General features: G+C 41.3%; 1 protein-coding gene across 2 annotated transcripts in view; it reads left to right on the forward strand.

Annotated features, from left to right (window-relative positions):
- Positions 1-25,722, forward strand: part of GRM5 (glutamate metabotropic receptor 5) — a 558,863-nt gene that overhangs the window by 513,829 nt on the left and 19,312 nt on the right. For both annotated transcript variants that reach the window (XM_082749014.1, XM_082749013.1), the window contains one exon: positions 21,208-21,303. In XM_082749014.1, coding sequence (XP_082605140.1) covers positions 21,208-21,303 — 96 coding nt within the window. The remainder of the gene's footprint in view (positions 1-21,207; positions 21,304-25,722) is intronic.

Consider the following 25,722-nt stretch of genomic DNA (forward strand, 5'->3'; position numbering starts at 1 on the left):
GTGTGAGATATATATGACCACAGTAAACCCTCATAAACCTCATTCTATGAGGGTTTACTGTGGTCATATCTCACAGACACACAAACACACACACACACACACACACACACACACACACACACACATATTCTACCAGAAGTCCCTGAGGGCAAGAAGATTTTCTTATTTATCCCTAGGTTGGCTCTGGGTAGGAGCTCAGTAAATTGCTATTGTGGGGATACAGGAGGTAAAAAGGAAATCAAGCCCTACTGATCCCTCCTACTTATGCTCCTCAAAGGATAGAAGGTTCCCACTGTCCTCCATCATCCATCTCAACTACCTTCTATAATACGCCTGTTCCATTTCACTCTGGCTCCCACCAGTGTCTTGGTCACAAACTGAAGACAGCAGGGAACACCTGACCCGTGAGTGGAAGTCAGGCACTCCCAAGAGTGTATTCTGACTCAGGCAGACACATTATAACGGTGAGGGGGAAAAGTCTCCGAAGGAACATCTGAAGGAAATAAGAGGGAATTTGAGTTCAGGATGCTTCTCCCAGGGACTGTCTGGCCATGGGGTACAGCCAAGAGTGCAGCCCGCTGAAGAATGGACCAGGGCAAAAGCAGACATCTCTACTGCTCTAATGGCTGCCAGGACAGCACATTTGGAACCAAATGTTCCAGCCCAAATGGACCAGCAAGCACTTTTTCCCTTTTGTTGGTTAATAAAAATGTAAGAAAAAAATGATCTCAACATTCACTCATCACAGAAGACTAACTTTAGGACTTCTTTTAATCTAAAAGATGTTTGAAACGTCTGATATTTGAGAGAAACGGAGCAAACTGACTTCAGTCAAGAACTTACAAAGACACATTAGCAGAATACTAATGGGCTGAACTGAGGCTAAGCAGATGCAGACTTCTGATGTCTTGCCTGTCTTTTTCACCTTCAAACTCCAAATCCCTGCATCAAAGCACATGTTATCTAATTTCCCCTTGGACATTTCCAGAGGCTTTCATTTAATTGTATTCACTGTGCAGACACTGCTTTGCAACTGCATCTCCAGGGAGAACAGTGCCAGACAGAGAGCAAGTCGTGAGCTGAAAGGAGCAGACAGCCTTTAACTCCGGGGCATTTCTAACCATCCTCAGTGGTGCCAGTGAAGAACCGGGCTCAATGTGTCAACTGTTTACGGACTGTCCCCTTCTCTCTTCTTTTCCTTGCACCCATAACCCTCCATGCCCGTCCCAGGCAGCATGGACCAGTCAATCTTCTGGCCACTAGGTGGCAGGCGGGGTTCTCTGGGCAGCACCAGGGGAGCGAGGGTTTCAGAGAGCTTGTGCTGTTAACAATGCAGACCACACTGTGGACTTACATAGACAGCTTGATGCGAGCAGCTGGAGGCAAACTTTTGTAGAAAGCAGTGCAAACAGTAGATGTGTTGTTTCCCAGATGTACTGACTGAAGAAAATTCCTAACACGAACCTGTTGTGGTTTTCTCATCATCATTGATAACACATTTCCATACCTATAAAAATGGTGTGACATATAAAAACTGGGGGGAAAAATCAGCATCACTTCCTAGAATAGTGATGCTAGATTTTAAAAACATACATATTGTTATATGCTGTAGAGGAGCCTTGCTTAAATATTTTCCTGCCACACACTCTGCCACCAGAAATTGCCTTTTGAATTCAATTGATTAGGATTCCAGAGTTTATTCTTCAGGAATCAAACCAACTTCTATCAAGATCTTTAATTTATTGGGGATACCAGTGCCCATGCATACTATGTATTTAATCCAATTCATTTCTTTTTCTTTTTTTTAACTCCAGTATAATTAACATAGAGTTTCTGGTGTACAATATAGTGATTCAGCACTTCCATACATTACCCAGCTTTACCTAGTTCACCCCCCCCCCCCACCCTCCTCCATTTGGTGACCACCAGTTTGTTCTCTGTAGTTCAGAGTTTGGGGTTTTTTGTTTGCTCATTTGTCTCTCTCTCTCTCTCTTTTTTTTTTTTTCTATGTTCACTTGTTTTGTTTCTTAAATTGTACATGTGAATGAAATCATATAGTTGTCTTTCTCTGACTTATTTCACTTAGCATTATGCCTTCTAGATCTATCCATGTTGGTATATTACTCAGTCATTAAGAAATGGCAAGATTTCTTTCTTTCTTAATGACTGAGTAATATACCATTTTGTGTGTGTATACGTATGTGTGTCTGTGTCTGTGTGTGTATGTGCATGTATCTCACCTCTTCCTTATCCATTCATCTATCCATGGATAGATGGGCTGCCTCCTTATCTTGGCTATTGTAATAACCCTGCAATAAATATTGAGGTGCATATACATTTTTGATCCAGTATTTTTGTATTCTTTGGGTAAATACTCAGTAGTAGAATTACTGGATTATAGGGTAGTTCTATTTTTAATGTTTGAGGAACCTCCATACTGTTTTCCACAGTGGCTGCACCAGTTTGTCCACAGTGGCTGCACCAGTTTGCATTCCTACCAACAGCGTGTGAGGGTTCCTTTTTCTCCACATCTGCCCAATACTTGTACTTTCTTATGTCATTGATTATAGCCATCCTGACAGGTGTGAGGTGGTATCTCATTGTGGTTTTGATTTGCATTTCCCTGATGATGAGTGGTGTTGAGCATCTTTTCATGCGTTTGTTGGCCATCTGTATGTCATTTTTGGGGAAATGTCTGTTCATAGCTTCTGGCAATTTTTAATTGGATTATTTGAGGGTTTTTGATGTTGAGTTGTATAAATTCTTTATATATTTTGATTAGTAACCCCTTATTGGATATGTCCTTTACAAACATCTCCCATTCAGTAAGTTGTCTTTTTTTCTGTTAGAACACTACATTTCTTACATGATCCTGCTTGGAAGACTTCTCATGCCCATTATACCAATGAAGACACCAAAGTTTAGAAAGATGAAGACACTTGCCCAAAGTGGTGAGTGGCTCAAGCAGGGTTTGAATACCAGTGTTGCAGTTAAGAACTTTAGCCGTAAATGTCAGGCTTTCTCAAAAGCTTGACCTCCTGACTGAGAAGTCAATCTTCCCTGAGTCATCCCATTTCCAGAGGGCACCAAAGCATGATGAAGAAGCAGATAACCTTTTACTTCAGTAAAACCTAACGAGTCAGAGTCTGCAGCATTTTGTTGTGGAGCACGCAGTGCAAGTAAGACGAGGCTACAGACTGGCAGTGGGACGCAGATGAGAAAGGATGCCAAGTATGGGGTCAGGCAGTCACCATTGCTAGATTTAAAATCAAGCTTTTTAGCCCTCCAGCCCAAAGTGTAAACAGGTGGAAACCAGAGAAGAGAAGGTGGAGTGTAGGAAGTGGATGAGGGATGACCAGAATGATGAAGCTGATGCTAAAATCTAACCATTACCAGCATTTATAATTTGGCCTATTATCAGTGCCTCAGAAACTTTCGTCAAATCCTAAGACAACCCCATGAAGCCGGTAACATTAGTAGCCTCGCTTTATAAACGAGAGAATTGAGGCACAAGGAGGGAAAGCAAATTGCCTAAGGATAGATATCTAGAAAGAGTTGGACCTTCAATTCTAATCCCAGAGTTGGCTTTAGACCTTAACTACCAGAAATTATAAATGCTAGTACTATATTTGAAAGGGTAGTGAAGAGCTTGTAGGTATCAATGAAAGGTCAGGATTGAAAAAAGTGATTTGTAAAAAGTGTCGTCTTCCCTGTATTTTGATTTAGGTTGGATACCTTCCCGTTTAAACCCCTTTAACAAATGAAATGATAACCATTGCCCCATTTTCTTTTGTTAACTCTCTCCCTTAGTACTTTCTCTTACTGTGAGACTTCAAGCCACTGTCTAGAGTACTCTGCTGAGTTACAAACTAGTTAAGGTCCTAAGTCAACCCGGTTTGGTCATCAAAGCAAGTATGCACAAAAACCCATTTCAGGGGTTTTTTTGGCTGAAATAGCCACATAATGCAGACAGCACTTACTTGAACTAAATTAATGCAAGGAATAGGATATATTTCTTAAAAGAAGCAGCAGACTAAGAACATGGTTACAGTTTTACCAGTTACAATTTTTTAATGTTTTTATTTTTATTTTCTTTCTTCAAATAAAGACTGCTTCTAAATTTAGTCATTTAAAACTATGTGTGATGGTGGAATATATCTTTTTAAAAAGTCCTCAGCTTGGAGCACCTGGGTGGTTCAGTCGGTTAAGCGTTTGACTCTTGATTTTGGCTCAGGTCACCATCTCAGAGTCCCGAGACTGAGCCCTGTTTGGGGCTCTGCACTCAGAATCTGCTTGAGATTCTCTCTCTCCCTCATCCCCTACCTCCCCCCACCCCGGCTCATGCTCGCTCTCTGTTTAAAATAACAAAATCTGTAAAATAAAAATAAAAGTGGTCAGGAACGGTTGAAACTCACCAGATATTTCTCAAGCACTTATTGCATGCAAACATTTAAGTCAATTTTTAGAATTCAGTATTTTTGACATCCTGGATAATTATAATGTATAAGACAGAACATGAGAGGAAAATATTATTTTGACCAGGAAATTAAATAATAACCTCATCATCCCTTATCTAAACATTCTCATTGCAGGCTCTTCTTATTTTTACATTTCCTCTCTGGATAAAGGTTACACCTTCAACCTTGCTGCCCAAACCTGTGTCAATCTTGACTCTTCACTTTCCTTGATGCTTCACATCCAATCAATCATTCTCTACTGACATTACCTTATCTCTTGCATTCTCACTGATATCGCCATGGATCTGAATCCCATAACCTACTGTCTGAACTACTAACATAAGGTCCTAAATCTCTATTATTGATATGCCAATCTGTCCCAACAGCTGCCAGAGCCATCTTCCTAAACCACAAATTTGATCATGTTACCCAACCTTCAAATTGTAAGTCTTTAAGCCATAAAATATAAATATCTAAAACTCTATTACATAGCTCACTAAGCCCTTAAAGACCTGGCCCTTCAAGACTTGACCTTCTCAACCTCAGGGCCAGCCACCAGTCTACTCCACCAATCCCCAAAGGTCCCCTCCACCAGTGCTCCTCCAACCACATAATACATATCCTGCCCACTATGATGTCCCCTCCACCAGTGCTGAAAGGCTTCAGCTATTTCTTTGTTTGGTATGCTCCTGCCTGTGTATATTCTATTCTTTTTGCCTCTACTAATACCTGTAATTATCTTCCCTCTACCTAAAAAATACCTTCTTACCCTCCAATCCCTAACCCAAATATTATACCTCTTTTATAAATTGCATTTCCATTGGACTTGCTGGGTCCCTTCATGTAGAACCCCTGAAATTGTGTTTTATTTATTTGCTTTTCTCACTGATAGACTGTAAGTTTCCTGTATGCATTGCTTTCTAGGTCTTCATCATCAATAACTAACATAGTGACGGTTTTAAAAGGTTCTCTAGGGGGGCGCCTGGGTGGCTCAGTTGTTAAGCATTTATTTGCCTTCGACTCAGGTTATGATCCCAGGGTCCTGGAATCGAGCCCCATGTCTGGCTCCCTGCTCAGTGGGAAGCTTGCTTCTCCTCTCCCACTCCCACATGTTCTCTCTCTCTCTCTTTCCCTCTCTCTCTGTGTCAAATAAATAAATAAATAAATCTTGAAAAATATTAAAATAGAAATAAATAAAAGGTTCTCTAAGGGTGCCTGGGTGGCTCAGTCAGTTCAGCATCTGCCTTTGGCTCAGGTCGTGATCCCAGGGTCCTGGAATCGAGCCCTGCATCAGACTTTCTCCTCAGCAGGGAATCTGCTTCTCCCTCTCCCTCTGTGTTCTCTCTCTCTCTTTCTCCCAAACTAAATATATATATATTCTCTGATAAATATGTGAGTGACCAACAAAGATTCACTTTTCTAGCCTCTGGTGAAGATCTGCTTCCTCACCTAATGGTGAATCAGCAATCAATAGTAGTTTATCTTCCAAGAGAATAAGTCAACTTGTCAAGTCCTGTTCTACCACTGCCTGATAATATACCATTTAAATATATTTGCTATATTTAACAGAGATTAAATATATTTCTGTTATATATGACAGAAATTAAATATATCTCATCGGGTAGGTAGAGGTAAATTAAGAAGATTTAGATCTGGTGGGTTGTACGAATGATATGATTCAGGTATTTAATTTGGGGGAAGAGAAATGCTTTGAAATGATTAATTAAATGGTTTGGCTCTGCAATAATTAAAGTATATTTGTGGAACTATAAAAGACTATGTCTGGATGATTTTGATGAATTGCATCTAAAACATTCCCTTTGTATAATGAATTGATATTCTTGAATGCTGTGATTACAGTGAATTTTAGTTTGCAAGTGACATTAGTGATTTCATTTGTTACTACTTGAATTTGATAAAAATATTGATATAAATTGGGTGGTAGGGCAAATTAAGCATTTTTTTAAAATTTTGCTTCTAGAAATGTTCATTTGTAGTAGCCTTGTTTGTAAGTGAGCTAGCTACACCATATCTGGGGTATACAAGTCATATCTCTTTCAGAACATAACATTTCATACCAAAAGAAAGTACACCTTCGGCATAATTCTGTGAGTTAATGATTCTTCCTCTTTTCTCAAACTCCATTCCCTTGGTAAAGATGGAATTGTTGAAGAAGAAATAACCAGTGGGAAGATAAGAATATCCTTTTCTCTAGCTTCTTGGCTAAAATAGTTTTTCCACCTTTTTTGAGTCATTTGTCCACTGACTACTCTAGCACTCCTCCCAATGTCCCCTAACACATACACACACATGAAGAAAATGAATGTTTTTTGAGCTCCTTCAGTGTGCTCCGAACTATTACATGTCATTCAATTTGTACAACAGCCTTGAAAAGTAAAGATACACTAATTTTTATAGCTGTAGAAATGAAGACTCGGAGAGATGAAATCATTTTTCCAAGATCGTGCACTTAGCTTATGATTGAGCTGACTGAAACCCATGAAACTCACGACTGCCAGGCTCCTCTCCATGCTCTTTGTACTCTGCCTTATTATATTCTCCATTACTCTTGAGCTGAAAAAAAATTCCTGTTGGTCTCAAAAGGGGGGATCGGTTATCAATTTCAACTCTCAATGATCTACTAAAAAAATGCACAGAGGAGGTGGCACTGAAAAGAAAGCTAAGTGGACATGTTGGAGTTGCTCATTAGGGGAAGACATTCCAGTAAGAGCTAACAGCAGGCACAAAGTTACCAAGTTTAGGGCTACGTGGGGCCACTTCCTGACCTTAGTTGTCTCTCTAAGATCAGTCCATGGTCCTTGGCTCTTTTTTTCCTTGTGTTCTTTTCTTTGGAAAACCCAACCATCATTGCACTTTCAATTCTCAAGTATTCTTCCTTAAGTTCTAGTTGTTAGTCTTCACATGGCAACTGGATAGTACCATCTTCATAACTAGCATCATCTCAACCTCGGCATGTCCAAAACTCACTCTTTTATATAAAATAAATTCTTCTGCAATAGTTTCACTATTTCTGTCTTTCTGTTAAATGTAACAAATGCCACTTTCCAGTCTCAAAATGGTAGCCATGCTTAATTTGTCCTTGTCCTCAACTTAAACATATTTAATCAGATATTACATGCTTTTGAGACATTATAAGCTATTTTTTTTAAGATTTTATTTATTTATTTGACAGAGAGAGATCACAAGTAGGCAGAGAGGCAGGCAGAGAGAGAGGAGGAAGCAGGCTCCCTGCTGAGCAGAGAGCCTGATGCGGGACTCGATCCCAGGACTCTGAGATCATGACCTGAGCCGAAGACAGCGGCTTAACCCACTGAGCCACCCAGGCGCCCCCATTATAAGCTATTTTTTAAATATTTTCAAACTAATACATAATACATCTTATATAATCACCCCATTGAAGATCAAGTCCAAGTTATATGAGTTATATGATGACTCGGAAATTATTAACTGAGTACATCTGGCAAGTATTAATTGAGAATGTACTGTGTACCAGGAACTGCTCTAAGCTTTGAGGTTAAATGTGAAACAAAACAAAATTTCAATCCCACAGAATTTCAATTATTTTGGAGAGAATGATAACAAAAAGTAAATAAATACATAGCATAGTTCCAGATGCTAAAAAAAATACATCCTATAATTCCAGGTAGGTATAATTTCTTTAAAGAAAAGTGAGAAAAGGTGAGAGACTACAGTGAGCTTTGGCAAGTTATTTTAGATATTTTTAGATAGGGTGTCATGAACAGCCTCTCAATCAATTGAACAGAGAGCACAATGAAGTGAGAAAATAAGACACATAAAGGTCTGGGAGGTGAAGGCTAAGTGTTCCAGGCAGAGGGTACAGCAGGTAGAAAGATCTTGAGGCAGGAACAAGACTGTCATTGTGTCCATTGTGGTTGGAGTAAAATAAAAAGTGGGGAGAACAGTAAGAGAAATTGTGAACTGGCACTTGAGGATCAGACTAGGTGAAGTACAGATGTTTTTTTGTCCTGAATGTGATGGAGAACTTTAGAAGTTTCAAGAAGTTACATGATGAGACTAATATGTTAAACAGACCCGACTGGTTTCTAGAGACAGAATAGAATATAGAGTGGAAAGAAGAGACGAAAGAAATCAGACATTCACTGAGACAGGCTCGCTGAGAGACTGTGATGGTATCAAGTGGAAAGTCTAACAATAGAGGACTCAATCATTAAGTTGTTTATAAAGGAAAGAGAAAAATTAAACATGAGCTCCAGGTTTTTGATCTGTGTAAATGGGGTGATTGAGAGTGTTGTAATTCAGACTTGGGGAAGAGAGTTTTGAAGGTTAAAATCAAGTATTCAGTTTTGGACACATTAATACTATGTCTTATAAGCTTAGAGAAGTCCAGGCTGGAAATTAAAATAAAAGCTCTGTGGGGGAGCCATCCACATGTGATGATAAGAGGATGAAATGAGGGCATCAGGGTGACTCCGTCGCTTGACTATCTGCATTTGGCTTGGGTCATGATCCCAGGGTCCTGAGACTGAGCCCCGTGTTGGGTTCCTGCTCAGCAGCGAGTCTGCTTCTCCCTCTGCCTCTGCCTCACTCTCGTCTCTCTCTCCATCTCTCTTTGTCTCTCATGAATATGTAAAATCTTAAAAAAAAAAAAAAAAAGGAATGAACTGAAAGAAATTTGGAACCGGAGATGATCCCAAGTTAAAGGAGAGAAAGTGTGAAGAAAACACGAGTTTAGTTTTGGAATTATTAAATTCAAGATTCCCAAGAGAACATCTAAGTGAACAAGTCCAAGAAACTGCTGGAAAAACTGGCCTGAAAATCAGGAGAGTTTAGTGTTTGAAGTACAATGTGGGAGAACCAAGGGCAAAACCAGAAATTAGATAAGGAAAGGGAGTCTGCAGACCAAAGAATTCCAGAAGAATAGACCAAGTACCCCTGACCCCCAGATGCAAGTGGTGACACGAAAGGAAAAAGAGCAATTCATAAACGAAGAAGTGGTCAACGGCACCAGCAAAGTCAAACTAGGTAGAGGTAAGGGTCATCCTAAATGGATGTGGCAACCAGCTGTTACTTTGGGCTTTGACAAAAAGCAATGGAATCCCCAGATGCTTTGAGGAAGTTCTTTGTCCCCAGAGGCCGAGGCAAAGACAGAAATCATTGTTCATTCATCAGATCGAACACTTCCATTAGTCGGCTACTGGATTCCATAGAATACATGTTGATGCGATATGTAAACTACTGTGACACAAGTGGGATACCCATAACTGAGGACCCTGTTGGTACCAACGAACGGAGACCCCACGGCAGCGCTCTCCAAACCTCCACTTGTGATGTTTCTCTTCTTGACATCCTCCTTGCTTAACGAAGCTCAAGTACCAAACTGATTACACTATAGAGCCACAAACTTACAAGATGGGGATGAGAAGAGCAGGCAAGGGAGCCCTGGGAGCTGGCAGCCCCGCCCTGAGCATGGCCATCCCACCCAAAGACGGTGCTGCCAAATGCAGATAGAACCGGGTCCCGAAAAGTGTGAGATGAACAAGACCCCCTAGAGGGCAGCAGAGCCCCACAGGAAGGGGGACAAATACCGGAACGGGGTCGTGGGTGTTTCACTAGAGGAGACACAGGGGGGCAATGCACGCTTTTACGGAGAATGGGATCCAAATAAACTTAATAAATTGAAGCCAGTAGAGGTAGGAGGCTCTAAATTGTATACCAGACAGCAAAAACAAGTTGGCTGGAACGAGTTGGGCGGAAGTTAGTCACAGGAAAGCAAGGTTCTCTGCTCAGTGCATGTTTATCATCCCGACTGTAGTAATACACAGGTAGCGTTTGCTGAGAGCCTATGATTCGTCACGCGGTCTGCTGTGAGCTAGATGGTATTTTAGGCACTGGAGGTAATCAAGATGAATATAATACTGTCCTTTCCCTGGACAATGCCTCTCCTCAAAGTGGAGCCAGAGATGTGAACAGATAATGTCAGTAGAGAACAGTATAGGTGCTTCAGGTCTTTGTCGGGGGCACAGGAAAGGACGTAGTTATCGAAGAGCAGATAGCAAAGGCCTTGAAAGACAACACGATACCATGGGTCCTGGTTGTAGTGTTGTTTATCTTTTGCTTCCTTGTGATTTCTCTACATCTTCCCTGAAATCATCTTTTTTTTTTTTTTTCTTTTTTTCTCATTTGTTCTTTCCACCAGCACATTTCTTTCATTAAACCCTGCCAGGTTCTAGACACCATCATGGGCACAGGATACAGATGTGGCTCGGACATGGAGCTAACAGGCAGAGCAATGGTCTTGCCCCCATTGGTTTTCCTCTTCCTCCCGTTCAATTCACCCTCTTTCCGGGGATGGAGGGAGCTTAAGCCCTCCATTTTGACAGGTCCTGTGTGAGAAGAAAGGAAATGAAAAAATATCATGAGGCACCTGGGTGGCGCAGTTGCTTAAGAATCTAACTCTGGATTTTGGCTCAGGTCATGACCTCAAGTGTCCTGAGATAGGACTCTGCCCTCACTGGGAAGTCTGCTGGAGGTGATCTCTCTCCCTCTGTCCCTCCCGCAGCTCACTCATGTGCATGCATACACTATCTCAAATTTTAAAAATAAATAAATAAATAAATAAATAAAAAGGAAAATAAAATAACATCATGTCTTTTTACTTATGCACACAACAGCGCACAACTGCACAATGTGCCTCCCAGTCCAGGTTAAATTAGAACCCATCACGAGATTTACCATTTTAGTTCTATGTTCAGTCAGTCTTGTCCACATGTGGTATTGTTATCTTCACCCTGGATTTAGGGTTCTCTGTTTACAGTGTCCATGTTTGTCATACCCATTAGATTACAAGCTCTTTGAGGTCAGAGGCTGTGAAATGCATTTTCTTACTGTCAGCTACAGAACTAAGCACTATGCTAAGCATCTAGAAGACACACAATATGTGTCTGAGGATATTATTTATAAGCAGGACCTATGGAATTCCAACATCAATACTCATCAGCCATGTGAACACTGGTTCTCTTTTTTTTTTTTAATTAACACATGATGTATTATTTGCTTCAGGGGTACAGGTCTGTGATGCATCAGTCTTACACAATTCACAGCGCTCACCATAGCACACACCCTCCCCAGTGTCCATCCCCCAGCCACCCTATCCCTTCCACCTCCCTCCCCTCCCTCCAGTAACCCTCAGTTTGTTTCCTGAGACTAAGAAGACTCTTATGGCTTGTCTCCCTCCTGGGTCCCATCTTGTTTCATTTTGAATAAAGTCATCACCACCCCTCCCCAGGGATGTAAGGATGCTTGAGACAATATATAAAAACTCCCAATACAGGGCCTGGAACTTACATTTATTCCCTTTTCTCTTCCTATTCTTTGGCTTCTCTTTGGTTTTTTTAAAATGTGTTTTCTTTTCCCTTTCATCATCCCTTTATTAATTTTAGTTCTGGTGTTCTAGAGTACAAGCTTTAGAGTTCAACAGCTCAGATATGTGCCTGGCTTTGCCCCCTCTTACTGTGTGACTTTCAGCAAGTTACTTAACCATTCTGTGGCTCAGTTTCTTTATCTGTAAAATGAGGATGATAATAGTACCTATCTCACAATGTCTTTGTGAAATCAAATACTAAAATCCTCATGCAAAACATCAACACTATGAGTTAAGTAGCATTGCTCCCATTATTCAAAGAGAAAATATAAGAAAAGTTATATGTTACTCAAAATCATATAGCTAGTGGTATTGCTAGGAATCAAACTCATATTGACCAGTTCCCAAGCCAGTACACTTAATTACCTCGACTGATTGACTATCTCAAACAAACTAAAACCCAACATGTTTAGAAAAATTTGGAGGCCTCTTGTATATTTAGCTCTATGCGTGTGTTTGTATATGGTTATTTAGAGATGTGTGTGCAATTGTGTGTATGTTTGTGTGTGTGGTCATATATGTGTTTGTATGTATATATGCAGTATATATGACACTATGTAAATTCATACATTCATTGATCACACTCTGCCATGATAAACTCATACACTTCTAGATCACCATGCAAATACCAGTTGAGTACTTGATGTATAATGAGTACTTAAGACACAAGTACCTAAGACAAGACTTCGTAGCATCATTTTTATGAAATGTTTCTTCGGGTGTCTCCCATTATGAAATTAAGACAATCTCACTTTCAATTTATTGTGACACACATTGAACAATGTGGAATCTGATCAGAAATGGAAAAATTAGTTTATCCATCTGTTGTAGTTGTATGTGATTATAATAAACGATATTATCTTAAAACCAGGAGAAGCAGAATCGCCTTTATTAAAATGATACTATTAAAACAATGAAACAAAGACGTTAAGGGAGGTAGAAAGGAAGTAGAAAGGTCCAAGACTTGTGATTTCAGTACATTCTGTCCAGTGTACTAGAGTAGAGGGGATTTTTGTGAAGCTCATGTGAGTCAGAGCACAACTCTGCAAACTCAGACTTGCCGCGGCTGCTCCCCTCGCTCTGGGGGTTGTCCCCACTCTCAGACAGCTGTCACAGTCACGTGAAGCATGACCTGCCTGCACTCCTCAGCCCCTCACATGCACACAGGGACCAGGAACACTGCAACCTCCCTCTGCCACCCCTACCTCCTCTTGGTGCTGTCAAAATCAAGTGATTTTTAAACCCTAGAGGAAGGGGAACGAAGACTTTTGGCCATACACGGAAACACTTTTTATTTATCCCTCAGTAGTCAAGAGACAAAGAAAAAAAGAAAAGGAAGAGTTTTGTGTGTGGCAGTGGGGCTGGAACTGTGAAGGTGAAAGAAGAGCACAGAGGAAGAAAGGAGGGTGGCCAACAGAGCAAGTCTGTTGCTATCAGGATCGGTGAATGACCATGACCCTGTGTGTATACAACAGAAAGAGAAACGCAGGTGAGATGGAGCTAGGTTTGCATAAACAGTACCACCTCACTGTTCTTGCTTTTACCATTTCTGCAGCTGCAATCATACAAAAAAGCCTCCACTGAGTGGCTGCCCTATGCCAGGCCCTGTACTAGGTGCATGCAAAAGGAACACGCGTGCCCTTGCTCCTGTGAAGTTTACACTTTAGTGAGAGACATAATGAGCTCGTAGGCAAACTGATACCTAATTAGAGTCGGAAATAAGTGTTCTGAAGGAAGAGAACAGGAGGGCTACCAAAGACCAACAGGAGAGAAGGGTTAAGATAAAGAAAAGAAAGTCTTCTGTCTGCATTCCATTCTCAAATCCAGCCTATATTCCCGCAGCCTGAGTTAGGGCATGTGGGAGCACCCAGGTCCTGAGAACAAGGTCTGGACAATGAGAAAAATCAAAGCTTTGTTTACCCAAGACAGGGATCACCTCCTGTCCCATAGGAGGACCCACGTCTTCCTAAGTATTACGGGGCACATAGAGAAAACAGGACAAAATATTTTGATTTTGTCTGGTTATGGATGTTATTAGAAGCGAAAAAAAAAAAAAGTGACAGGTATAAAAGTACCACTAATATACACCTGTTAAGATTAAGGATTTTCTATAAACTCCTTCACCTGATCACCAACATGCCTGTTTGGTGGGGTGGGGCAATTATAACTCGGAGAGCATTAGCATGTCCACTAACACAATGCAGCTGGTTTATGGTTTCCTTAAGGGAGAGGAGGAAAGCAAACTCTGGGAAGCAGTAGATTCAAGTTTAGTTTTTTGGGTTTGGGGTTTTCTTTTTAAGATTTACTTATTTATTTTACTTCTAATTTTTTCAAAAATTTTATTTATTTGAGAGAGAGCATGAGTAGAAGGAGATACAGAGGGAGACGGGCTCCCTACCAGGACCCTGAGATCATGACCTGAGCCAAAGGCTCAACCAACTGAGCCACCAAAGTGTTCCTGATTTATTTATTTGTTTTAGAGAGAGCGCACAAGCCAGCAAGCAGGTGGGGAGGGAGGGGCAGAGGGAGAGAATTTCAAGCAGACTCCCTGCTGAGCATAGCCCCCCCCCCCATGGGGGCATCTCACAACAAATGAGATCACAACCTGAGTTGAAACGGAGAGTCGGACACTTAACCTACTGAGTCACCCAGGCACCCCAGTAGATTTAAGTTTTTTGAGACTTAAGATCATACAATTTTGGGAAGGGACTCTATTTAAGAAAAAGATAACAAAATGTGAATACAAAAATAGTAACAGGGCCTTGCAAGGGACTGTTGTGAGGGCCCCCTGTGTCTAACTCACTTTCAGAGCAAATCTGCTTCTACCGAGAAGCACTGAGGTTTGGGCTCCAACGGACCCCGGGCTGAGAAAATTAAGTTACTAAGTGCAGGTTGTAACCGAGATCAGTACAGGATGGGGAAAAGGGAGTAGGCTCCCTGCCCACTAGCATGAAAAGGGTCTAAAGAAGAGCAGAGGCAGGGGCTTAAGCCAGGAGATCAGAAAAAAACATAAAAGGGTTCAAAAAATAGTGCAGTTGCCGGTGTGTCTGGTATATTCCCAGTGCTCAGTAAATACTGGCTCTTGTCATTAACCAACTTGTCTGGTTCCAAAGCTTTTCCAGCTGTTTATGCACAAAAAATGTTAGGAAAAATTCCTGTTGGAAAACAACTCATCAGTTTTCAGGAAGAATAAATTATTTTGTCTGTAAATCCCTCCGTCCTAAGAGAGAAGCCAGCAACTTTTAATTAATGCTTTGTCACGACAATTCTTTAGGCTCATCCTGTTCTCTTCTGAAGATCCTCCCTCTGGTCAGTCAACGCTGTGCTCCTCCCTGAAAAGTTTTCCCCGTTGAGGAGGTTGTGTAAGCTTGTAAAGCACCTTAGAATTCATTTTAAAATCTGTATCTTCCTGGGTTTCTATTGTGAAACAAATAGCATCAAAAAAAAAAAAAAAAAAAGCATGGCAAAAGGCAATGACTTCACATGATTCATATCTGAAAACAAGTTCTCATCATAAGTGGGATTAAAATACATCCTTGGGGAATTTTCTGGAAGCCAAATGAAAGGCCTTACTCAATACAAAATTTAACACATTTCCATAATATTGCTATGCTATAATTTATTAAACCATTCTCTAGCGGTTTGTTCTTGTTTTGCTTAGTTTCTGCTATTTTTCTATAACACTGAAAGGGAAAATCTTTGTACAAAAGCCTTTGAGCTTCTGTTGAATTATTGCCTTAGAATAAATTCCTATGAATAGAGTTACTGGGCCAATACAGCTGATTCTTTACATTTTAATTGCTTATTTGCATTGCTTCCCCACCTATCAACTTCCACCTTCTTTTTATTTTATAGAGGACAGAGCAGCATGTTCCCTGGCAGCTTCTCAAATACTTTCCCAACTTACGTTCATCTCTGACATTATTTTCTCAGGCTATTAATCATGCTTATTTCTTTGTGCTTAATCTGACATCTCCGAGTGAATCAGCTTGACATTGCAAGTCTGGACAAAAGCTGTTTTTTTCTGGGTACGGGGGCCACCAGATCTGTGGGAGCAAGTAGTAAACCATTTGAATATATTTACTTGCGTACAGACACACAGGGGGCAAAGGATGAGACTGAAGCAGGGAATCACTTTGTAACCATGAACCAGATTTGGCCTTCCTCTCCCCCTCTACAGTGAAGATCTGTAAGGACTTCCCTTCTGTCCTCCCCTAGAATTCTCCCTTTAGCAATCCGACTTGAAAGACTGACTTGAGATTTCTTTGGTTCTCTTTGTAACATTTTAGAGTTGTTGAAAAAGTCCACGCCCTCATCCTGCGTGTCTTCTGATACTGTGCAATATCCCCTACATCATCAGTGACCGACAGGTGTTCTCAGCAGTGCCTCTTTGACCTTCAGATTTTTGTGTATTCTCTTGTCGGTGAACTCTAGTCAGAGGAATGGCGGTCTGTTTCCATGTTAGCAAGCGGCCCGGAGAGTGATCTGTTCTCCCTGGCCGTGGTGTAGTCTGAAGCCCAGCTGTATTAAGTGGACACTATTCCCTTCATGAATGACATTTTTCAGTCCCTCAAATAAATGGGTTATTAGATTATTTAGAAAAGGTTTGATTTTTTTTTTTTCCCCAGAGTAAAATGACATGAAGAAGTGAGGTGTTCAGGGACGCCTGGGTGGCTCAGTTGGTTAAGCAGCTGCCTTCGGCTCAGGTCATGATCCCGGCGTCCTGGAAATCGAGTCCCACATCGGGCTCCTTGCTCCGCGGGGAGCCTGCTTCTCCCTCTGACTCTGCCTTCCACTCTGTCTGCCTGTGCTCGCTCTCACTCTCTCTCTCTTACAAATAAATAAATAAAATCTTAAAAAAAAAAAAAAAAAAAGAAGTGAGGTGTTCAAAAAAAAAAAAAAAAAAATCATGTTTGGAGGTAGAACATGTGGCTTCTAGCCCTGTTTCTGTGGCCACTATGGAGACTTGGCCAGGCTGTAAAGTGTTCTGAGCCACAGGTTCTCCTAAAGGATGAGGATAATAATTACTTTGTTTGTTGAGAGAATCACATGGCACAGGGAAAGTTGTCTCCAATATTGGAAATGCTCTTCACATGTATATCAGTTTTCTCCTTACTTTATCACTGTCAGCATCCAAAATTAGGATAATCTTAAAGGCGACATGGCCATAAATCTGGAAAATAAAATGCAGTGGGTTGCACTCTGCCTCATACATTTTAAAATCAGAAACTGTGTTTTTGGATGATCATGAAGGATGTAACCCAGGGGTAGGTATCTGATCTGAGCTGTGTCTGGAGTCCAAAAGCTGAGGCTAGGCTGGTATTTGAGGAGTCAGCATGGGAACAGAGTTGAATATTCTTAGACTTTTTAAATATACATTACAAAAGTCTGTATTGGGATGGAGCGGAGAGGTTAGGAAGGCCCATACTGGGACAGAGGGAAAGGGAAAAACAGTGACTGAAAAGTAAAGGCAAAAACATTCTGTCCAAAGCCAGGAAGGCAAAGGGAAAACTAGGAAGTAAAATCTGGCCCCAAACTCACACATGATGGCATCTGGAAGAGAATTTCAAAATCATTAGCGAGCCAGGGCCACCTTTACACGGCTCTAGAACTGGACTAGGTAGAGACGAGCACAGAGACACACCTTTGTATTCTTCATTTTTCTTGATACTTTCTTAGTCTAGTGACAGGAAAGGTGATTGAGAAAAATCTTTGGCAAATCCATGCAGACCAAGGCCGATTCTGCAAACATATAACCAAAAGCTTTATTGAAGCACTTATCAGTACTCTGACTTGTGATAGTTCCCATCAGTTAATCATTCTGACAGTGCAACACTAAACCCAGAGTAACTGGTTGCTCTGGTTTCCTGGACCCAGTTCTCGTGCTGTGTGTTGGGGGTGTGGGCACTTCCCACACCAACAAGCAATTCTCTTGACCAGTTGTGTGTCCTGTAATTCAAATCAGTTCTGGCACTTTCAACCTAGAGATGCCACAGGTGAAGAGTTCAGTCCTCCAAGATTGCCCCCCCTTCCGTTACCCCCTCTGATGCCAGTCACAAGCCCAGGCTATCACTTGGGCTTCTGACCAACGAGCTGTAGATTGGAGATTCCAACAACCCCCTCCTTGGACTTCTTAGCCAGTCCCAAGTCAGGCTGTTACTTGTATTTCTGACCAGATGGCTATAAACCAGAAATTCTCGTGATCCCCCTCCTCAGGTTTCAGTAATCTCCTGAGAGACATTTTACTTACCAGATCACAGGTTTCTTGTAGGACATAACTCAGGAGGAACCAGATGGAAGAAACGCATAGGGCAGCTATGTGGATCTTCTGTACCCTCTCAGGGTGAGCCCCCCTCTTGGCATCTCCATGTGTGCACCAATCCAGAAACTTTCCAAACCCATCCCTGTGGGGTTTTATGGAGGTTTTATTACAAAGGCATGATTGATTACATCATCAACCACTGGTGGTTGAACTCAGTCTCCAGGACACCTCCCCTCCCCTCCCAGCGGGCAAGGGGGTGGGACTGGAAGTTCCAACTAATCCACTGGTAACCAGCCTCCATCCTTAAGTGCTTTCTGGACTTGGCTTATTAACATAACAAAAGGCACCTTTATGGCCCTCAACACTTAGGAAATTCCAAGGGTTTGGGGAACTCTGAGCCTGAACAGTGGAAGTAGACCACATATATCAAAGACATATATATATTCTCATATATATTTGGTCATCTATATTACTTATATTTGGTCATCTGAATAACCAAATATCTATCTGTCTTTTAAATCACCATATTACCTGGATTAGGACTGCAATTAGCAGGGCTTCTAATAACTTAACAGTGGTGTTTTACCATGGGTATAATAGCCAATTATTTAGGTGTTCTCTAAATGTGGGTTACTGAAAAAATAATCATTTGTTTTACCCAGTCAGTCTCCCTCTTTTTCTTCCTATACAAAATCTAACTCTGTGAAGATTCTTATACTTTTCTATATACAATAGTATATATAAAAAGGAGCAATATTTAAAAGACAAATGTAAGACTAAAGCATTTGTTAGTAACTTGCTTCTTTAGGATCTTCATAAATACACACACATACACACACGAAGAGAATTTATAAATATCCAGACCTAATGCTGTAAATAAACAACCTGAGAAATTCGCAGACTGGGCTGTGACGGGAAAAAGTAACAAAAGCAAAGTAAATTCTAGGAGGATTTTGGCATCAGAGAATCTAAAACCTAATTCAAAGTGGCTGACATGATAAGACTCACATAAAAAGAAGTTCTGAGACAAAACAGGCTAATTCCATCTCTCAGAGATATTGTCTACGACCTACATTCTTCTAATCTTTCATGACACCAATTTTTAGAATGTCGGCTTACCTTCTCTCATGCCTGTAACATGGCTGTAGCATTGTTAAGTACGACATCAGACAATTGTCCATAACAAAAAGAGACCATGGTTTCCAGTGTTTTCTTTGCCAAGGGTAAAAAACAAACAAAAAAACTGTTCTTAGAAATCTCCAGAAGACCCTCTCATGATAATTGGCCAAAACTGATAAACAACACGCACCTTCCTCCCCTCCTTCTCCCCTACACTGTGAACTCTGTGAGGCAGGACCTGTGGATTCTATCTCCAGGCCCAAGTGCATTGTCTAGAATTAAACACATGCTCAATTAAAGTCTATTGAATAAGGTAATCCAGTCCATCCGCTTGGCTCGATTTAATAAGCCATTTTTTATTCAAATACTAAATATTTTGAACATCTTTTTTTAAAAAGGAAAATTAAGAGGAAGGCCTCTATCCAGGACTAAAAATAATTTTGGTTTTGTTGTACTTTGTTTTATTTCATATTCATTTTGAGACAGCAAAAAAAGAAACTGAGGAGAAAAAAATGATTATTCCAGGGATAAATAAGTCTTTAATACCAAGTCCCTATATCCCTGCCTATTGAACACCAGGGGCATGGAGGAAATGGCATCATCTCAGGTTCCAGTTTTAGAAGGGAAAAAGGAAAGAAACTTTAACAGTCTTGGGCCTAGGGCACCTGGGTGGCTCAGTTGGTTGAGTGACTGCCTTCAGCTCAGGTCGTGATCTTGAAGTCCTGGGATCGAGCCCCGAATCAAGCTCCCTGCTCAGCAGGGAGTCTGCTTCTCCCACTGACCTCTCTCCTCTCATGTTCTCTCTCTCTCATTCTCTCTCTCTCCCCAAAATAAATAAATGAAATCATTAAAAAACAAAAACAAAAAAGAGTCTTGAGCCTTGCATGCTCTACTAACAGTTATTCTTTACTAGTGAGGCTTGTGACTTTGGTCAAGTCAGTTAAATTAAGTCTCAGGGTCCTCATCTGGCAAATGAGCGACACTGTCTTTAGTTACCCACAGGCATAAGTTGATGGATTTAAAAAAAGATGATTTCTGTGAAAGCATGTTGGCTCTGAAAATGGTCATTCAGATGTAAAGGCTCGTCTTGATTCACCATGGAGCAGACTAATGTTGGGACTCTTATAACTTATCTTGGACAAATCATCTGGTACCTTCCAGGTGTGGTAAATTGCCAGTTCTGATACAAAAGCTGTTTGAGCTATCCTCCACAATGCAGGCAGCCCAATACTGACTGTTCAGCTTAATGGCATATGAACCTCTTATATCCAAGAAGCCTCTCTTCTCTTTCGGCATCACTACCAATCTCTAATAGAATGTTCAGACATAATGCTGCTCAACAAGCTTTGTTAATGAAAAGAACGATTTGGAAGCACACACACACACACACACAAAGTAAGGCAGCACATTACAATGACTAAAATTGTGAGTTCTAAACTGGGATTCCCTGTGTTCAAAATCTTTGATCAATTTACTTAATCCTCGCAATCTTCGGTTTCTTTTTCTCAGTAAAATGGATATAATCATAACAGAGCCTCTGCCACGGGTTGTCGCCAGGATTAAATTTAGGTAAAATCCTAACACCATGTCCGGCGCACGGTAAACACTAAATGAATTCTAATTTATTGATATCATTCTTTTCCGTAGAGGTTAGGAACTGCCTTCCTTTTACCGTTGACGGTTAAATGTGATGAAATCCTAGATTAATAGGCCATATAGAAGAGCAGATCATGTGTGGTTTAAAAGCATAACCAAATCATGCCCGACGTGATCCACATGCCATCACAAGCATCTAACGCGTGTTACAGGTCAGCCACTGCAGGGAAGAGCAGAAGCCCGCTTTACCATGGGAACGCCCTCTGCAGCCACCGCCCTTCCTCAGCCTGGCCAGTTAAGCACACAATCATATCTTTCTGTTTGCTCCTGTCCTTGTTCATGCTCACCAGGTACAAAGACAGGAGACTGGCCCAGCACAAGTCGGAAATAGAGTGTTTCACCCCCAAAGGGAGTGTGGGGAATGGTGGGAGAGCAACAATGAGCAGGTAAGCAAACCGTGAGTGGCCTGAGGTGGTGTGAACTCAATGTCCGCAAGCTAGAGGAACAGGTGGCTCCCTGGTCTAGGTCCTCGCTCCACTGTGTACTCCATGCAGTGTGTCCAACCAGGGCCACCACTGGTTTTCTGTGTGTGTTTGATTTGCAAAACCCATGCCATCCTTATGTGAAGTGATGGGAGCCTCCTGTCCCAGATGCTGCTGTTTCCCAGGGTCGTGTGCTTTGCATGTCTGAAGCCTTAGCTCACACTTGGTTTTCCCATGGAGTTTAGCTTATTGGTCAAATGCTTCTGGAGTTTGCAAAGTGGAAGAGATTGGAGGAAATTCACTTTTTGGGACTGACCAATCAGTAAAACAAATGTAAAAGCCTAGGACTAGTTCTGAGGGAAGGACTGTAATGAGGGAAGATTCCAGCCCTGATCCCAGACAAACCTGGGTATTATTCTTTGTTTCAGTATAACATCATCTTACAGCCAAGGGCAAATGCCGTGCCAAACTAGTGAGCTGTAGAGGCAAGAGGCTCTTCGTGAACTGAAATCAGGAAAGCTAGTCCTCCTCTAGCTACCATAGCTTTGCAGCTCCTTTCTTTCTCTGTGTCTGGTGGCAAACACCCTCTGTCGCTGCGCTGTGCATGTCCCTTCCTACCAGGCACTCCCAACTGAGCTGTGCCCAGTCAACTGGGTTATTTAGAACTATAAGCATCAACTTAGCTGTGTTGCATGAAGTGAACGTGCTTTATTGCATGGGACCGCGTTTCAAGAAAAGGGCTCTGGAGATAAATACTGTCAAGATTGGCATCAAACAGTTCCAGAATCTCGGAGGAGTCTTGAGCTGGGGAATCACTCACCATGAACTAACTCTCCACTTCTACTTTGTTGTGGCATTTCCCCATCCATCGGTGGTACAAAGGTGTGGAAGGGAAGCTCCTGAAAGTCAGCCTGGGTGAAAAAGGAAAGGGGAAGTTCAGGAAGTACAGCATGTACATGTGTGTGTGCATGTGCGGAGACCAGAGCTTGGGATCCAGCTCCCCAGCAAGAAGAAGATCCTGTGGAGCCCTGTTGAACTTTCACCCCAAATATTGTATTTGCTTCCTCTGTAGTAGGCTCCTTCTGGTTTTCAAAATAATGTCTTTCTCCAAGGACCACCACATTGCACAACTTCTGGAGGGGGGCAGTGGAATTCATGTTGCAGTCTATGAAAATGGTACCTAGAACTGTGTAGTGTATAGTCTGGCCAATCTTTTATAGCAACCCTGGCAGAGAGGTTGGCCAGCTTCATCCATGGCTCCCAGGGACAAGGCATTGAGAACATGTGTACCTGTGTAGACATATATATATATGCATGTATGCGTTAGTGTATCTGATGTCCTTATGCCCATGATCGCTTTATATAGCCATCTTTGGATCTCAGTGTGTCTGGAAGATAAGCCTCAGTGGATCATTTTGTGGGAGTAACTCAACAGACTGCTATTGGGCCTTCTAGTTTCCTTTCCTTCAGATATGACAAAGTGTTATAATTCCTGTTCTTGAAAATCAGTCAGACAGCACTGGAGTTGGCTGGACAAGGTGAAATGACTGTATTAAATGAATACAGGGGCCCTGTCCAGAGTGACTTCTGATTTGAAGCAGTTATCTAGGACTGGACTTCCCAAACTTGGCTGCCTATCAAATACACTGAGACAAAATCTGTACTGTAGCAACTGTCCTAGGTCATTCCAATTTATACCTATAAATCGATATGGTGGAGTAATCCATTCTTCTAGGAGATGACATGGAACTATTCATGGTAAACATTAGGTCTACATTGTGCCATGCATTGGTCTTGGCAGTGTTTAGTCAATGTTTAGAAATCTCCGGTCCAAGCAGCCCAGCGATGGATTACATTTGCTCAAGGCTGTCCTGACTGAGTATGGGTAAAGAGAAAGTGGGACACAGAGGGTAAGGGGACTCTAGGTTAATGAGACCAGATTCTTTGGGTCAGGTCCAAATCTTCAGAAAGAGCAATTCAATGTATCAATACTGGGAATAGTTCAAGTTTCTCTACAACAGCAAAATAATAGTTAGCTTTTGTTCCCTCACTAGTTTGGATATAGCCAAGGTAATGACAAGGCTTATTACACTGATACATCCAGGTGAAGCCCAGGGGACTACTGCATGCCCTATTAAGGATAGTTCTCTAGGAATGACCACCTCAGCCCCATGGATAAATGTAATTCACTGGAAACAAATGGTCTTCCTGTCCTACTTTTTCTTCCTTCCCATTTACTTAGTATTAAATAAAACAAGATAGAAGAGAGTGAAAGTACTCGGGAGGGAAAGCAAGTCCTTCAGTGTTGTAAAGAGAGCTTTCCACTAGGGAGGAGAAAATGCCTAGAGACACATGAAAGGAGAAGCCAAAATGTCTAAGACTGTCAAATCTTTGTTTCCAGTCTTCGTATTTGTTTATATAAATATGCACACAGACATACGCAATGACATTTATCCAGGAGAAATAAGTTGAAATGAATATTAAGAGAAAAGATATGAGAGGAGACAACGGCAATGTGAACCATTTCGAAATAAGACGGCTCAGTAGTTATTTCCAGTGTGCTTCCTCTGGAATTGAACAGAAGGGCTAGGGAAAGGATCACTCCTCTGCTTTTACAGATACTTTTGACATCAGCTGTGGATGCCCTCCTTCTTATGAGCTCCCACTGCCCTCCCCCTCATTGCTTCCTAGAGTCAGAGTCAAGCATATTTACTCTGCAAACATCTGGGCTGGTTCTATAGCCTTAAGCAAATAATCCATCCCAGGGAGGGGCTAAAGGAAGCTCAAACAGCAGCAGAAAACCTGGAGTGTTGCCGTACATCTCATTTGCCTATGTTTTCTATGCTGAAACTATGCAAAGGACAGCACCTAGTGAATTCATGCCAGGGGTGATTCTTCCAGAGCCAAGTTACCTGGCAGGGGAGGCAGTTTTCTGGGGCATGCTGCCCTAGAGCTGAACACTATCATCTCACCTGAAATGATGACAGGGCCTTAGAGACACTCCCTCACTTCTCCCTTTTCCCTCTACCCCAACATTTGGAAAGGAATAAGAACATTATATGTATCCCTAACACTCTAGCTTCCTGAAATATTATGTTGTTGTTTTCCTTTTATGCAAATTTTTTTCCCTTCTGTCAGATTCTAGCATAACTTGTCATCTTTTCATATTCCCACAGTGGACAGTCTAAATGTGTTTCAGAGCAGAGACCTCCTGATGCCAGGAAGTGAAAGACAGTCCTAAACAGGGAGGTGCTCTAAGAACCGGAAATTCTCTAAACCCTATTATCGTGTGAGTTTATACCAAGATGGTCCACCTCTGAGATGGCTAAAATCTCAACAATGAATGTTATTATCTCCTGTCTCAGTACGGCCATTCCATCCGAGTCCTCACTGGAGTCTGCATTCTGAAGTGCTTATGTCATACCCCATGAAGGAGAGGCAAAACATTCTGAGCCTCCCTGTGTCTCTTTGAAAAGGGCTCCCTAATCAAATGAAATAGATAGATCGATAGTTCCCCTGCAGTGCTTGAAGGAAGGAGGGTGGTACGTGGTTATTTTTACTGTTGCAATGTCATGATATCAGTTACGTAAGGTATTAATCCACTTGAGTAACTGATTTTCACCTAGTAGGTGTAGCATTTAATTTTAATGGGTATAAATGTTTCATAGAGCCTTCAGAGAATCTGGTAATGGTGACATCATAGTCATGAGGAACTCAGATTTGAAAAGCAATCCTAAAATGTGATGTCTGTGTTAACACTGTTTTGCCTTTCATTGATTCAATTATTTCTTCCTTCATGTAACACTCATTTTATTAAGCAACTACCACGAGCTAAGCACTTACAAGACTCTAGAGATAAATGGGTAAAAATAACTTGACTGATGTCCTTGAAAATCCATAGTCCACAGGAGAACAGAGTCAAAAACAAAAACAAAACAAAAAAAACACAGATAATTGCAATGGAAGAGAAACCCTATCCCAAAGGAAAATTTATGTGTCCAATTAACTCCTCATTTGATATCAAAAAACTACAGCTTAAGCCAGTGCAAACAGTATTAAGAGTAATATAAACTAAATAATAGTCACCTGAACTGAGTGTTCAGAAAGTACTACACACAGTTATATAAAATTCAGAGCCACAGAGAGAAATGATCTATCTTTCTAGTATGAAGCTAGCTAGTTTCATAGTGATAGGACTGCTGCAGTAGTCTTCTCTTCACTCCTCCCCAGAGTCAGTTTCAGATTAATGTTCTTTCATTTAGAGATATTCTAAAGCAAGTAAAAATAATTACTTATTACCCTTGCTGAAATTACTATGCCTCAAACACTGCAGCAGTCCCTTCCCATTGGTTATGCACTAAATTCTCCCAACAATGATCTTTC

The sequence above is a fragment of the Mustela nivalis genome (genome assembly GCF_964662115.1).
Source record: "Mustela nivalis genome assembly, chromosome: 9".
Classification (NCBI taxonomy): domain Eukaryota; kingdom Metazoa; phylum Chordata; class Mammalia; order Carnivora; family Mustelidae; genus Mustela; species Mustela nivalis.